General features: G+C 37.0%; 1 protein-coding gene across 1 annotated transcript in view; it reads left to right on the forward strand.

Annotated features, from left to right (window-relative positions):
• The window catches only part of SPG20 (spastic paraplegia 20 (Troyer syndrome)), a 37,807-nt gene extending 23,584 nt beyond the window's left edge, over window positions 1-14,223 (forward strand). The window contains exons 6-9 of the mRNA XM_011943021.1: window positions 2,811-3,005; window positions 4,768-4,926; window positions 5,011-5,101; window positions 12,596-14,223. Coding sequence (XP_011798411.1) covers window positions 2,811-3,005; window positions 4,768-4,926; window positions 5,011-5,101; window positions 12,596-12,863 — 713 coding nt within the window. The 3' untranslated portion in view covers window positions 12,864-14,223. The remainder of the gene's footprint in view (window positions 1-2,810; window positions 3,006-4,767; window positions 4,927-5,010; window positions 5,102-12,595) is intronic.
• The last annotated feature ends 2,181 nt before the right edge of the window (window positions 14,224-16,404 follow it).

The following is a 16,404-nucleotide window of genomic DNA, read 5'->3' on the forward strand; positions in this document are numbered from 1 at the left end:
AAACAGTTGACATGGAATGAGAGGGAATGATCACTTTCTGCCTACCTATTCCAGCATATCATCCTAGGGCTGAGAGTGAGCAGAACGGAGGCAACTGTGATGCTTCCCTAAAGTTTCTCCAAGATTATGCTTTTTGCTACCATTTTGTGCTTCTAGGCCCCGGCAAAAACTTTTCCATTTTGGTTAATTCAGTCTGTGAAAGAATAGACAAACAAGTCCTCCTATCCTTCTGGGACTCCATTGACCTAGTACAGTCTTCCAGCTGTCAGATCCACAAAGACCTTTATTCCAGCATAAATTATATAGAATGAACAAAACATCAAAACAATCATATATTCAATTTATACTTTGATTGGTATAGGATAGTTAAGTGCTAAGACAAATTTCTAGGTTTTTAGAGGACTGCATCAAACATAAGATACATGTCATGTGATTGAGAATTCAGTAGTAGCCATATGCTAGCCAATTTTCTGCCAGTTTTCCCCTCTCATGGCCAGAGATAAAGAATATCAAAAGCTGAAAATAAAAAGATCAGTGAATCGGTATTTCTTTTTTAAGAAATTTTTTAAGCTCATATTTCTTATGATAAAATTATTAAAACTTACCAGAAAAGTTGGGTTCTGTATAATCTTAGGGTTCAGCTAGCTTTTTACCAGGAGAGAAAGCTGTGATTTGGGACTTCTGTGTTTATGTGTTGTGTTTTGTTTTGTTTTGAGACAGTCTCATTCTGTTACCCAAGCTGGAGTGCAGTGATGCTCTCTTGGCTCACTGCAAACTCCACCTCCAGGGTTCAAGTGGTTCTCCTGCCTCAGCTTCCTGAGTAGCTGGGACTACAGGTACACACCACCATGCCCAGCTCATTTTTATATTTTTAGTAGAGACCAGGTTTCGCCGTATTGGCCAGGCTGGTCTCAAACTCCTGACCTCAGGTGATCCACCCAACTTGGCCTTCCAAAGTGCTGAGATTATAGGCGTGAGCCACTGCACCTGGCCAGGGACTTCTGTTTTTAATAACAACTGTAAATGGTAGCCTTCTTTAGTTCAGTAAAAGTGGACAGTGTCCCACAAGCTGTAGTAGTTAGGTTTGAGTTAGATAATTTTAACATCTGCCAATGTATCATTTATTCAGCAGACATTCATGGTCTGTCATGTGGCTGCATTAATTCAGTGCATAGGATGCAAACGTGAACAGAATCAATCTATATCTGGCATTGTACATGTCATTTAAAATATCTACGTAGCTACCAATGAAATAGTGCATTTCCTTATCTTCTGTTGCAGTGTTCACAGTTTTAACATATTTATGTATACTGTATACTTCCATGGTGATATGTTATTGATTATTTGCATCTAGTATTTCTCTGTATTAGTGCTGTGACTTTTTATCTCATTTCCATTTATTTTTCTTAGTCATCATTTGACTTCATCCCTATTACTTCTTACAGTTTCATTATAGGATTGTAGTATCCTTTGTTTCATTGTCATTTATTTTACGATTTCTCAGTCTTCATGTTCAGCTGGTTTCTTCTTAAAACTTTTCAACCTATAAGTTAATCTAAAAAGATAATTTTTTAAAATGGACATCTTCAAACCTTTTATTGTTTATGGAAGCCTGTTTGCTTGGGTTTGAATCCTGCACTTCCCCAGAAATTGATTGTCAGGTAAGACAGTGGGGGTAGGATTGGAGCTGGAGGTGGAGATGTTGACTAAAACAGGAAGAGAAACATAAAATTTCTAATTATTTATTACATGTCACTTTTCATTGTTAACATTTTAAAATAAACTGTTACGGTTTTCACATGATTGCTGGATGCTTATTCATGGGCTGGAGTAATCATGTAAAACCATACCACAGACGTTGAGAGAATATAATTAAGTACTTCATATGTTCAACTTTGAAAGCACATTGTCTTTCACCAAAAAAGAAATATTTTAAATTGAAAATCTCTGCAGAATAGGGTGATACTTCTTCCATCTTAGGGGACACTGTTCTTGTGTATTTTTTCTTTTCCCATCCCTCTCCCACTCCTTCTTTCCCCACATTTCCACTGGCTGAGGACCTTTTGTCCTCACTAGAGAAGGCCCTTCCATCCCTCTGTTCCTCTGGTGAGCAGTTCTGTCATTCAAGCTGCGAGAACATAAGCAAAGCAAAGGGCTAGGACCCACTGTCATGAGAAATGGCTAAATTATCTAGGCCTCTCTCTTCTTTTAGATTTTCTCTTCTCACGCATTTGGGTGTTCTCCGGTCAGGTATATGTAGGAAGCTAAACAGTACTGAGATCCAAGAGTTTGGGTTTAGGATTCAGGAAGGAACAGGACCCCCTGACTAATGCTTTTAGCCTAAAGAAAGTAAGAGTTCTGCCTTGGTGTTTGAGAGGCAGTTTCTTTGGTTTACCTTTTGTGATGTTTCTGTCTTTCTCCCTCAGGATTTCATGGGGAAACGTGGTGCCTGGTCTAAGGCAAAAAGAACAAGAATATCTGGTTTCTTTAGCCAAATTCTATGTTAATGGCACCAAAACTAAAAATGAATAGCTAGCAGTAATATAGTGTGATAAATAACATATAGAGATACCTGCAAGTTGCAGTGGCAGCATAGAGTAACGCAGAACTCTGTCACTGAGTGACATATGACCTAAGTATTCAGGAAGAAAACTGTAGGTATAAAGTTAGCTTGAAAGTTTATGACATGGCACATTTAGCTTCTGAATATCAAACTCCTTTTATTTTTTTCTGGTTGATGTTATTTATTAAAGTGTTTAAAAGTATAATTAGCCCTAATATTGTGCAATTTTAAATTTTCTTTTAAAAAGGTGCTTCCTGGGTGAGTTGGGGTCTAATCAAAGGTGCTGAGTTTACTGGCAAAGCAATCCAGAAAGGTGCTTCTAAACTCCGAGAGCGGATTCAACCAGAAGAAAAACCTGTGGAAGTTAGTCCAGCTGTCACCAAGGGACTTTATATAGCGAAGCAAGCTACAGGAGGAGCAGCAAAAGTCAGTCAGTTCCTGGGTAAAGTAATTCTAGATAACCTTACTTCTTTAAAGTTATATTTAAAATAATGTCTTAATCCAGGGTTAATCTGCATGTGCATTTAGATGGTTTAATCTCAAGAATAAAGAATTAGGACAAAGCAGTTTCTCTTCGTTATTCATAGTGAGACCTGCGGACCAACAACATCACATTGGCCTATCTGGAATCCTTAGAAATGCAGAATTTTAGGCACAGACACACCTACTGATTCAGAATCTGCATTTTCACAAGATCCCTAGGTGATTCGTATTTGCACGTTAAAATCTGAGAAACTGGTTAAAGGGTTGTTTTGATGTGTTGACGAGGAGAATGTGTGTATCTTTGAAAAAGAGTTCTGAATGTCAAGTCATGTATTATTTAACGAGGGGAGTAAGTTCTAAGAAATCTATCATGAGGTGATTTCATCATTGTGTGAACATCGTAGCGTGTACTCACACAACCCTAAATGTGATTGCCACTCCGCAGCGAGGCTATATGGTACAGCCTACTGCTCCTAAGCTACAAACCTGTGCGCCATGTGACTGTACTGAATACTACAGGAAATTGTAACACAATGGTATTTGTGTGTTTAAACACATCTAAACATAGAAAAGTACAGTAGGAGTGCAGTATATAAAAGATAAAAAATGGCATAAAGCCTGTAGAGAGCACTTACCAGAAATGTCACTTGCAGGACTGGAAATTGCTCTGAGTGACGCAGTGAGTGAGTGGTGAGTGAATGTGAAGGCCTAGGACATTGCTATACACTATTGCAGACTTTATAACACTGTATACTTGGCCCACACTAAATTTATTTTAAAAACAAAGTAATTGCACTATGATGTTATGGTGGCTGTGGTGTTACTAGGCAGTGGAGCTTAATCAGCTCCATTATAATCTTATGGGACCCTGAAATGTCTGAAATGACCAAAACATCATTATGCGGCAAGACTGAATGTGAATCCTTGAATCCTTCTAAGGGATATGGCACATTCTTTTAAGGAGAGCCCTTTACTGCTTAGCAGTTGAGGGTCAAGAGGAAGGGATCTGTTATTTGAGAAAAGCTGACTTAGTGATTCTGGCGCCAGCCTGCCCAAGCAATATACTTCTAACTCCTTGCTTCTAGAGAATCACAGCACTGAAATTTGGTAGATAGAACCTTAATGGATTACCATTAAATTTAGCAAAATGATCTTTTTTGGTATTTAGTATTTTTTGAATCAGATTTTGGATTGTTTACTTTTATAGAATTAAACATTTTACTGTTATTTCGCTGAGATAACTGAGATTTTTTTCAATAGAAAAATATGAATACACTAAGCTGGAATAATCTAAAAGTACCAAGCAATCTTGCATTGCAGCAGTCAGATAGAAAAGGTGACTGGTTTTCTCAAGCAGAAGTGCAAGAACATGTATATCTGAGAGGCAAGGTTATAAACATCAGTAGGCTCTGCAAGCACAGCTTTAAAGCAAACAAAAGCCTTAATTTAAAAAATAGCCAGTCTGTGCTGCATACCTGTAGTCCCAGCTACTCAGGAGGCAGAGGCAGGAGGATCACTTGAGCCCAGGAGTACAAGTCAAGGCCAGCCTGGGCAACATAGTGAGACCTCCTCTCTAAGCTTCATATCCTTAAGTAGAAGTTGTAACATTATATAGTAAAACAATTTTAGAGGCTCATTTAAGAATGTTGCAAGATGAGTGGTAAAAATCAAGGGAATAATATATATTTCCTAAGTTTTCTTTTTTTTAATGGTCATATTAGTTGATGGAGTTTGCACTGTAGCAAATTGCGTTGGAAAAGAACTGGCTCCACATGTCAAGAAGCATGGAAGCAAACTAGTTCCAGAATCTCTTAAAAAAGACAAAGATGGGAAATCTCCTCTGGATGGTGCCATGGTTGTAGCAGCAAGTAGTGTTCAAGGTAACAAAGGGGCCCAGAATTTTAACTAGGAAGGTCTATTTGCTTTGGACTAGATTTACGTACTTTTAAATATTATTTTTACAGGATTTTCAACTGTGTGGCAAGGATTGGAATGTGCAGCTAAATGCATTGTTAACAATGTTTCAGCAGAAACTGTACAAACTGTCAGATATAAGTAAGTTGAATTTTATTTTAAGGACTAAATCTCTGTTTTGTTGTTGTTGTTGTTGTTGTTTTTCTGAGAGGGAGTTTCTCTTGTTGCCCAAGCTGGAGGCACGATCTTAGCTTACTGCAACTTCCACCTCCCAGGTTCAGGCAATTCTGTCTCAGCCTCCCAAGTAGCTGGGATTACAGCCACCACACCTGGCTAATTTTTTTTTTTTTTTTTTTTTTTTTTTTTTTTTTTTTTTTAGTAGAAATGGGGTTTCCCCACATTAGCCAGGCTAGTCTTCAACTCCTGACCTCAGGTGATCTGCCTGCCTCAGCCTCCCAAAGTGCTGGGATTACAGGCATGAGCCACCACACCTGGCCAACTAAATCTCTTGTAGCATTTGCAAAAATCCATGATGGTAAAGATATTTTTATTAAGTATCTGATAAATAATTTTTTTTCACTCACTGCTTTTCTTAAATAGGGAGAATAGTATTTCTAGTATAATAGAATTTTTGTCACTTTGCTATATATTACTAATCGTTATAAACATTTGTTCATCGTTACTGTGAAGAGTAAGTTTAATTTTTTTAAAAACCCAGAATTCCTGTATACCTTATTAACTGACTACATGTTTTTGATGGGTGATGTCTGCCTGAATAAACTTGAATTATAATTAAACTCTTATACCCCTTGTTAATATTAGCCCACTCAGTATATAGACTGTTAAAAAATTATGTCACATCTTTTTTTTTTTTTGAGGCGGAGTCTCACTCTGTCGCCCGGACTGGAGTGCAGTGGCCGGATCTCAGCTCACTGCAAGCTCCGCCTCCCGGGTTCACGCCATTCTCCTGCCTCAGCCTCCGGAGTAGCTGGGACTACAGGGGCCCGCCACCTCGCCCGGCTAGTTTTTGTATTTTTAGTAGAGACGGGGTTTCACCGTGTTAGCCAGGATGGTCTCGATCTCCTGACCTTGTGATCCGCCCGTCTCGGCCTCCCAAAGTGCTGGGATTACAGGCTTGAGCCACCGCGCCCGGCTCACATCTTACTTGACTCTGATTACCACTGTACATTTGTATTGGAATGGGTAGATGGTGTATCTTCAATTTCATATATTAAGAAATGGACAAACAGAAATGAATGATTTGCACAAGCTCACCTGATTGGTGTTATGATTGCTTTCTCATTTGGCCTTACAGTCTTTCTCTGGAGAGTGGCTATAAATTCTAGTCCTGCTGTGTCGTGGCTCAAGAGGAAAAGCTCATGGATGTTTGCAGTGTGCCTTTCACAGGATACTTCTTTATCCTGGCACATCCATGACCACGTATCCCTCTCTCAGGGAACTTCTTTATGGCATATGCCCTTATGACTCTTTTCTGACCTGTGTCCAGTTTATTCCTACTAAGATAGCCAGTCTCTAGGAGACCCTGACTAGGAGGAGAGCAAGGTTTGGGTGTTTGGTCATGTGACACACAGAGATGGCAGCACAACCAAACACACGAAATGACAGAAGCTTTTTATTACTCACAGGCCCTTGAGAGAAGAGGGGTACCCACGAGAGCCAGGAGGAAGTCTGAAGACAGCAGAGTGCTCAACCAGTGGGTGGGGCGGGGGATGGGTGAACAGGGAGCAGCAGCAAGGGAGAGGCGATTTGTGTGACTACCTTCATGCAAGTCCATGGGTGTTCTTCCTTTGGCTTTCCAGTGGGGCCTGTGGATTGACTAGTTTAAAGAAAACAAGCGTGAACAGGGGAACATTTACACGACTCTAGTTTTACATGACTCTAATGTTGACCATTGGATTTTCTCGTGGTCAGCAGCTGTGGGGTATGTTGGGTTTTGAGTCAATGAGATGAGAAACAAGTATACTGTATTGCAGACAACCACATGAGGAGGGGAAGTTTTAACTTGGCCAAAGATGATGGGATACAACTAGGTTTCAACCAACTTATCTCAGGCCTAAAAATAAATGCCGAAGCCGCAACTATATAACAAATTTATGACAAGTGGTGTTGAAGGTGAGAGTTAAAGCAGGGTCTTCTGCTTTTAGCTCCTTAATCTTTCTACCTGACTCTACTTTCTTTATACAATACTAGAAGAATCAAGGTCTAAAAACTAAATCTAGTATGAACGACCTGAGTTGCTTTCTTAGCCTTGAATTAGTTTGGATCTTACTGTTTAGAAAGAAAAAAGAAGAGCAATATTAACAGTATTCACAACTCTTGGTTATTTATGTTAATTAGCCACTTATTGACAGCATTTAGTTGAGTTCATACTTTTGTATCAGGCACTGTGTTCATTGCTTTTCCTACGTATTGATTAATTTTCAACACTTATCTCCATTTTGCAGATGAGGAAACCAAAATGTAAAGTTAAATACCATGTTAAAGATTTCTCTCCTAGTGAGTAGTAGAGCTGGGATATAAACCAAGTGTTTCTGTCATCAGAACCTGTGCTCTACAGTGCTAATTTAATTTCCATCCTTAATTGGTTTGATCTGCTCTGTCTGGGGCATGTATACATTTGTTTGTTTTAAGTTAGGAAATAGGAATTGCTTTATGTTTACTTTTTTTATAATTTCAACTATTGTTATAGATTAAAGGGTACAAGTGCAGGCTTGTTACGTAGGTTTGTTGTATGATGCTGAGGTTTGGGGTACAAATGATCCCTTCACCCAGGTAGTAAGCATAGTACCCAATAGATGGTCTTTTAGCTCACACTCCCCTCCCTCCCTCCCCCGCCTAGTAGTCCCCAGTGTCTGTTGTTGTCGTCTTTATGTCCATGAGTACCCAGTGTTTATTTCCCATTTATAAGTGAGAACGTGTGGTTTTCTGTTCCTGCATTAATTCATATAGAATAATGGCCTCCAGCTGCATGCATGTTGCTGCAAAGGATATGATTTCATTCTTTTTTAGGGCTGTGTAGTATTCCATGGTGTATATGTACCATGTTTTCTTTATGCAGTCCACCGTTGATGGGCACCTAGGTTGATTCCATGTCTTTGCTGTTGTGAATAGTGCTGCAGTGAACATGTGAGTGCATGTGTCTTTTTGATAGAACAATTTATTTTCTTTTGGGTATCAAATGGTAATTCCATTTTAAGTGTTTTGAGAAATCTCCCAAAAGTGGCTGAAGTACTTTACATTCTGGGGGATACATATCTTTGAATCAAATCAAAGCAATATGGCATATCATTTTGGAGTGTCAGTGGTTTTGTTTTTTTTTTTTTTTTTGGAGACGGAGTCTTGCTGTGTCACCCAGGCTGGAGTGCAGTGGTGTGATCTTGGCTCACCGCAAGCTCCACCTCCCGGGTTCCTGCCATTCTCCTGCCTCAGCCTCCCACTGAGTAGCTGGGACTACAGGTGCCCGCCACCACGCCCGGCTAATTTTTTGTATTTTTAGTAGAGACAGGTTTTCACTGTGTTAGCCATGATGGTCTCTATCTCCTGATTTTGCGATCCACCCACCTCAGCCTCCCAAAGTGCTGGGATTACAGGCGTGAGCCACCGCGCCTGGCCAGAGTGTCAGTTTTACCAAAAGAGTTGAGAGATAAAACATATAATAAATCTCAAATTCTTCTGATAGAAATATAAAACTCAAGTCTTCCAACTCACTTCTTGTCACCTGTGGCACTGAACTCTAATATTCAGTCATTGTTTTATGACCCTGAGGTTACTTTGGATCAGTCATAATTAGAAAAATAGTTATTTATTTGTAGCAAGAACAGGTGAAATTCAGAAATGCCTTTTAGGCCAAAAGTGAATTATTTTTAGATTATCATATTAGAAAATAGGAAGTGCTTTGTTGGGTTTGTTTCATGGCCTACTCTAATGACAAAAAGAATACTTACCTAACTACAATTAACTTATTAAAAGTTTGAGATTCACATAACTAGGAAATACTGGATTTTAATGTAGATTTTGCACTTCTGGTCCTTAATGAGAACTTAATATGTTGAATAGCATATTTTTAACAGTGATTCTCAGCTCTTTTATTTCTATTATTGTATTATTGCTATTCTTTTTATCCTTTTTTCCAAAGATTCATGGAATTTTAAATAAAAAGCAGATAAGTGAGAATTTAGTGAAGTAGCTTTGTATTTCTAACTATGAGGATGATTCAGTCTTAGCAGTAATTTAGTTTCTGCTATAGAAATTTAGAAAGAGGGGAGAGGCAGTAGGGAATAAAAGATTTTATCTAAGTAATACTGTTTCTCACCTTTGGAGCTAATCTGGCCCAAAGTAGAAAACGTCTTTTAAGAGAAGAAACTAAAAGTATTGAACCAGTAATAACTTAGTGATAGAACTGAAGAAATTGAAACACTTGTTGTACCTTTATTTAATTTTGTTCTTATTTGTTTACATACACTTAGGTTTATTTACACTGTCCTGTATTTAAATTTACTATCAAAAAGTATTTCATAGAATGACCATTTGTGGAGTACTCGAATCAAATGGATGGTAGTATAATAAGGAAAATTTGTGTTCTTAATTGCCTATGATAAACGATTGCTCTCCAAAGTAGTTATTTTAAATGTCCCTTAATTTTATGCTTGAGAGAAAACCAAATGTATTATATAAACTTCCTTATCTGATTTCCGGTGGATAAGCCAGTACAGAGGATTAAATAACTATACTCTTAAAATTTTTAGGTAAATGCATAGAAACTATTCATTAAGATTCAGTTTGTCAGTTAAATTAATACTTTTGTCTTATATTTGGGGATGTGAAGACATACAGGAATAATGAAAAACAGTAACTTTAAACCTGCTACACTTAATTGCGGTATAGTATCTATTCAATAATTCATCTCTCTTCTACATATGAAGCTTAAGTTTCACCTTTAAGCTTCTTTTATTCCACTTTGAAGTGTTTAAAGAATAATAATATAGCTTTGATAGATCTATTTTTATTTTCCTCTAGCAATATTTTCTTTGAATGTATATTTGTGGAACATAAGCTTAATAATAGACTTTTTTTCCTGTGGAAAATTTACTGTTTTATGGTTTTTGGTACTATGCTATAATTAAGTGTAGCTGGTTTATTGGTTTGTTTAGTGAAATTTAATTAAAATTCTCCCTAAATTTGCACTGGATGAAGAGGTAACTTCAATGACAGGTGTCATATTACCCAAAACCAGTTCTGTATAACTGAACACACTGGAGAAATTTCAGAAAAATCTGGTTCAGTTGTAGTTTTGAATCTCATTGACTTATTTAGGGCCTACTTTGTATTCATTTTTTATTATTTTTCATTTGGTAGTGTTAGTATATAAAATCCAACTTAATGAGGTCTAATTAAAGTAAATTTGTTTAAAAATAAGAGATCAAAAATAAATTTAACTTTCTGCCAGACATATGCTTTATAGGAGTTTATAGCAGTATAGTTTGAATCTGAAGAAAAGGACTAAACAGTTATTTATGAAGAGAAGAATAGATTCCTGTTAGGAAAACTAGTTCTAAGGCATATTGGAAAGCAGGAGTGATAGTTGAGGGTATATTAAAAAAGAAATAAAACTGATGAAAAGCCATTTTATAGGATACTTAAAAATATATGTTTAGTATTTTAGAATTTTAAAACTGCTTTCACACATATACATCATTTTTTTCAAATAAAGAAGAGAAAGTTGACAATATGCAAAGAGATAGAAACTTGACCAAGGTCATGTGGCTAGTTACTGGCATAGTTGACATTAGAATCTAGTTTTCTGAATGTTCTGTAGGCCCTCGGGGAAACTGGCTCCACCAAGAGTTATGGTCCCTGTTTGTCAGTGCAGAAACTGCTGATACCTTTTTCTTTTTGTGTAGACACAGCCATTACCACCTGACAGTAGTATCTGTGACTGGGGCTTGGTTAACAATGAGAAGGCACCATCAGCAATGGTGCATCTTCTGCACCATTAGCAAATCCTGTGGAATGCTGAGAGGTTGCATAACGGGGACTAGCCGAAGCAGTTGTAGGAAGCTTTTCTGTCTGTTGACTGGTGAGAAGGGCCCCGATTAAGAGTAGTACAGACTTGGAAGGTTTGACAGACTAGGCTCTGCTGTGTGCTAGCTCTAATATAATTACTAACATTAGGCAAAGGACAGAATAGAATCATCATTCAGAGGCACTGTAAGATTATTTCACACTGGGGTTAAAAAAGCCAAGTACAAACAAGCCGGTGGGATCACAAACCACTATTCTAGGCCAGGCTATTTAGTAATAGAGGACTTGTTAATTCAAAAGGCAGATCTAGTGTTATATAAGATGTCCAGCTATAGGTCATAAAGCACCTAGGAAACTTCACTGTGTCCTGGAGAAAATGTAAACTTTTGCCTTTTTGTTGTTGTTTGTTTAAACAATCCTCTATTTGGGGAAACCTGTGGACAAGAAAAGCTTTAAAAGCCTGTTACCAAAATGGGGTAAAGAGTAAAACAGTTAAACACTAGGGAAATGTGTTTTGGTATGCTCGTATAGGACCTCAAATTGTATTTTATCATAGAAATAGCATTAAATGCAGATACTATTATTGTCAGTAATAACAACTTTTGTATATGCTTTGTAATTTCCCAGGCACTTGCTATGCATTTGATGCTCAAGAAACTTTGAGGCAGATAGGGCAGGAATTACTGATTTCATTCATTTAGTGAATATTCATTCAGTGAGTATCAGGCACTATTCTCAATGTTTAGGATATGTTAAAGGACAAAGCTAAGAATCTCCTCTCCAATAGGGTTTATATTTTAGTCAGACAAGCAAGACATGAACAGTGATAATGAGTAAGTTCTATAGTATGTAGAAAGTGGTAAGTTATGGGAGAAGAAAAAGTAGTTTAAAGGGGAATCAATTGTCAAGAGGTGGAGGTGGACATGTGGGAAAAGGCAATTTAAACAGATTAGATAATGAGAGGATTATAGTTGAGCCAACTTGTAGAAGGTGGGGCAGAGAACTGTGGGAAGTCCAAGCAGAGAGCAGCCAGTACAAAGGTCCTAAGGCCTTTGAGTGCTTGGTGGGCTCAAGGAACAGCAAGGAGGAAGTGAGTGTGCAGCAGGGTGGGATGCAGGGGAGAATGCCATAGAACCTCTGTTTAAAGACAAACTCAGATTCCCATAATTAAAAGACGTAGCCAAAGTCTGGTTAAGGTAGAACTTGAAACCACTTATATGACTCTAGATTAGTTGCTTCTGTGAATATTTTCCCTCATATTTCCAGAAAGGGAGGATTAAAAAAAAATGACTGATTAATGACCTATATTATAATTTACACTTTATTTTTACTTGAGGGTCTTTATTACATCATTCTCTGCTAGTCTGAGTTTATTTTCACACACTGTTTTTACTAAAGGAGAAAATACAGCTTTGTCACAGTGTGATTTCATTCTCTACTGTGTTTTAAGTTGTTAATTAAATTGAAACCTAAGCTTTAATTTTGCTTTCAGGGGTAACACACAGTAATCATTTGACTTATTTAATACTAATTCAGAAGACTTTATTTTATATTTATCATGTCATTGTATGTCCTCTAATCTTTCTTTTAAAGATACGGGTATAATGCAGGAGAAGCTACCCACAATGCGGTGGATTCTGCGGTCAATGTTGGCGTAACTGCCTACAATATTAACAACATTGGTATCAAAGCAATGGTGAAGAAAACTGCAACACAAACAGGACACACTCTCCTTGAGGACTATCAGATAGCTGATAATTCTCAGAGGGAAAATCAAGAAGGAGCAGCAAATGTCAACGTGAGAGGGGAGAAGGATGAGCAGACGAAGGAAGTAAAGGAGGCAAAGAAGAAAGATAAATGATGGAGTGCTGGGAATCACCTATACCAAAGCCTTATGAAATGGATGAAATTTTGTTATTTAAGCAAATGTGGAATTCCTCACAGATTAACCAGTATTTTTTAAATGTATTCATTACTACAAATTAACTTTCATAAATTTTATGGCATGTCTTCTATTTAAAAGGAAAAGAATAAGTATTCTTGCTTCTGGCCTTAGAAATGTGAAGTAATATTCTCAAGTTTATTTTTTCCAAGTGTAGCTGAAATATTTTCGCAGGTAAAATAAAGCTAATAATACATGTGCTGTTTAGACCTTATTAAACCTAATGTTGAACTATTTTTATATCTGCTATATTTCAGAAAGCAAATTAGGAAACTATATATTTGCTTAAAAATTGGCATTTAGTAACCTTAATTCTTTTTATAGAAGGAATGACTTAAAGTATTGTCTACTCTTTTTGCACTAAGCGTGGATTTTTTTAGATTCTTCTCAAAATTTTCAGTGTGTAAGCTAAGCAAAACCTAATCCTAAACTAAGAATTCTCAAAAAGGCTTGTTCAAAACGGAAAGACTGATGAAAAGTAAAATGGACTACTTTTGTAACTTACCTGTTTGTTAGGAAATGGAATGGTCTTTTTGATTTAAAATGAATAAAAATAGATTATTACGTCTTTTGTATTGAGACCGATTGTTCTCTTATGAGCCTAAGACATTTGGGAACATGATTGTTTTGTATTAAAATTCAAAGTGATTATTATCAGCTTAATTGGATTAAAAAAGTACTTCAAGAAATTATTTTATCATATCTGCTTCTGTTTTTCCAAAAGGTTAAAACTTGTAATATATATACATATATATATATATATATGTATATATACAGAATTGAGTTTACTAATGGTAAACATTTTTATTCTGGGATTCGGTCATAAAAGACAAGTTATTAAAAAGGAAAGGTTCTGTTCATAATCAAGGTAAAGAATATGAATACCTTAGGCGGAATTCCTGGTGGATAGGCATTATGGTTTCCACTTTGGCAGGAGGCAGACTATTCACAGACCTGTTTACTTACATGGGCTAAAAAACTATGTAACTAAATACCTAATGGTATTTTATTTTTGTTTACTGAATTTAAGAGATTGGTGTTAGTTTTCATAGCTGTAGTCCATTCTAATAATTTCTGATCTTCTAGTGGCTACTTAGACGTTATTTGAAGCTGTCTGAAGAATGCACTTTATGAATTAAAAAACTCTGAATTGCCTGACCTCATTGTCACATGGGCTTATATTTTGGGAACACATGGAACTGATGTAGGCTTTTCCTAAGACCAAGGATAATGTACTAGTTGATAAAAAGGAAATAAAAGTAAATTGGTAAATAGCTTACAGTCTATGCTTTAAGTTTAAGAAATAGAATGGCACTTCATATATTCTCATTTGTGGGAGCTAAAAATTACACTAATCAAACTTATGGAGATAGAGAGTAGAATGATGGTTACCAGAGGCTGGGAGGCATTAAAGGGATAGGGAGGGAAGTGAGGTTGGTTAATGGGTATGAAAATACAGTTAGTGCCGGGCACGGTGGCTCAAGCCTGTAATCCCAGCACTTTGGGAGGCCGAGGCGGGTGGATCACGAGGTCAGGAGATCAAGACCATCCTGGCTAACATGGTGAAACCCCGTCTCTACCTAAAAATACAAAAAATTAGCCGGGCGTGGTGGCGGGCGCCTGTAGTCCCAGCTACTCAGAGGCTGAGGCGGGAGAATGGCGTGAACCCGGGAGGTGGAGCTTGCAGTGAGCCGAGATCACGCCACTGCACTCCAGCCTGGGCGACACAGCAAGACTCCGTCTCACAAAAAAAAAAAAAAGAAAATACAGTTAGTTAGAACGAATTAGTTCTAGTGTTTGATAGCCTAACAGGGTGACTACAGTCAGCAATAACTTTTTATACATTTAAAAATAAAAGAGTGTAATTGGGACGTTTGTAACACAAATGAATGCTTGAAGCAGTAGATACACCCTGATGTAATTATTATGAATCATATACCTCTATCAAAATATCTCATGTATCCCATACATATATACACCTACCATGTACCCAAAAAAATTAAAAATTAAAAAAATTTTAAAAAGAAATGGAATGGCAAATAATGGAATGTAAACTTTAAAAAGTTAGCTTTGACCAGAGGTCAGCAAATATCCTCCATGGGCTAAATCCAGATGGCCACCTGTTTTCAAGCCTAACTTATTCACACTCTCTGGCCCTTTGCAGAAAAAGTGTGCTGTCTTAGAGTCTAGAAAATGGACTTTTCCCACCGTTCATTGAATCATTAGGAGATAGGCATCTTCTAAAGTTTTTTTATATTTTGTAATAATTGATACATAGATAAAATTGTATATTACATGTAAGGTATGAATAACAGAATTAATACTTAAAAACTCATCACACCTAACTAAAGACACGGAAAGCTGCCAATTACGTATATGTATGTTCTTCCTATTTTCTTACCTCTTTCCCCACGTCATTTTTTATTGTTCCTTGCCCTTTTTTAATCCCACATGTATATTCTTCAAACATACTGTTTCATTTTTTGAAGCTTTCTACATATAGTGTCTGAATGTGAAGTCTTACTCAACTTGCTTTTTTGAGTTTATGTTTAAAATTAATTCTTGTGCTTATATGCATGGATGTTTAGTTGCTCTGTAGTATTCTGTTTGAGTATACCACATCAAGTGTTCATTTTCCTATCAGTTGACATTCGTTTTTAGTTTTTGTTGGTAGAAACAGTACACTCAAAAAATGTTTGACTGTCCTCTGGTACACATATGCAAGAGACTTGATACATAAGAGTGGAGTTATTGGCTTGTCAATTTTGCAAAATAATGCCAGGTATTTTCCAAAATGATGATATTCTCTTGAGTAGTACTTCCCTTTGCAATGTTTTTATTGTTAATGTAGTATATATAAAAAAGTATCTCATAATTTTAACTTGTGTTTTCCTGACCTCCTTTCCTGACCTTAGATCAGGAATTTTTCATGTTCATTTGCCATTCATTTCCCTCTACTGTAAAATTTGCCTGTTGTCACTGTTGACAATTTTGCTTTTCTTGTTTAGGTGTGTACTGAGAATTGTGTGTATGTGTGCAACATGTAAGGTATCTAATTCCTCCCCTCCTCCCCCGCCCCGTGGATAATCAGTTATTTAACCCCCGTTTATTGAATAGTTCTCTTCTTCAGTAATTTCCCACAGGTCTTTCTCTATATATCAAGTATGAGTGTTTCTGGGCTCAGAGACATTTGTTCCATCGGTCATTTCTTTTTTTCCTGGGCCAGTCCCACACTGTCATCATTATAAATTAGTAAGTCCTACTGATTGTTAGGGCAAGAGGTTCAATTCCCTAGACCAAATTCTTTAAGGGTATTTTGGCTGATAGTTCCATAAGGAGTTTAAAATCTTCCCACAAAGAAACATCAGCCCCAGATGGACTTACAGTGAGTTCTAACATACCTTAAGAAAACAATGTTACATTGGGTACAGAGGCGCACACCTGTAATCCCAACGGCGGC

This window comes from Colobus angolensis, unplaced genomic scaffold (genome assembly GCF_000951035.1).
Source record: "Colobus angolensis palliatus isolate OR3802 unplaced genomic scaffold, Cang.pa_1.0 Scaffold214, whole genome shotgun sequence".
NCBI lineage: Eukaryota > Metazoa > Chordata > Mammalia > Primates > Cercopithecidae > Colobus > Colobus angolensis.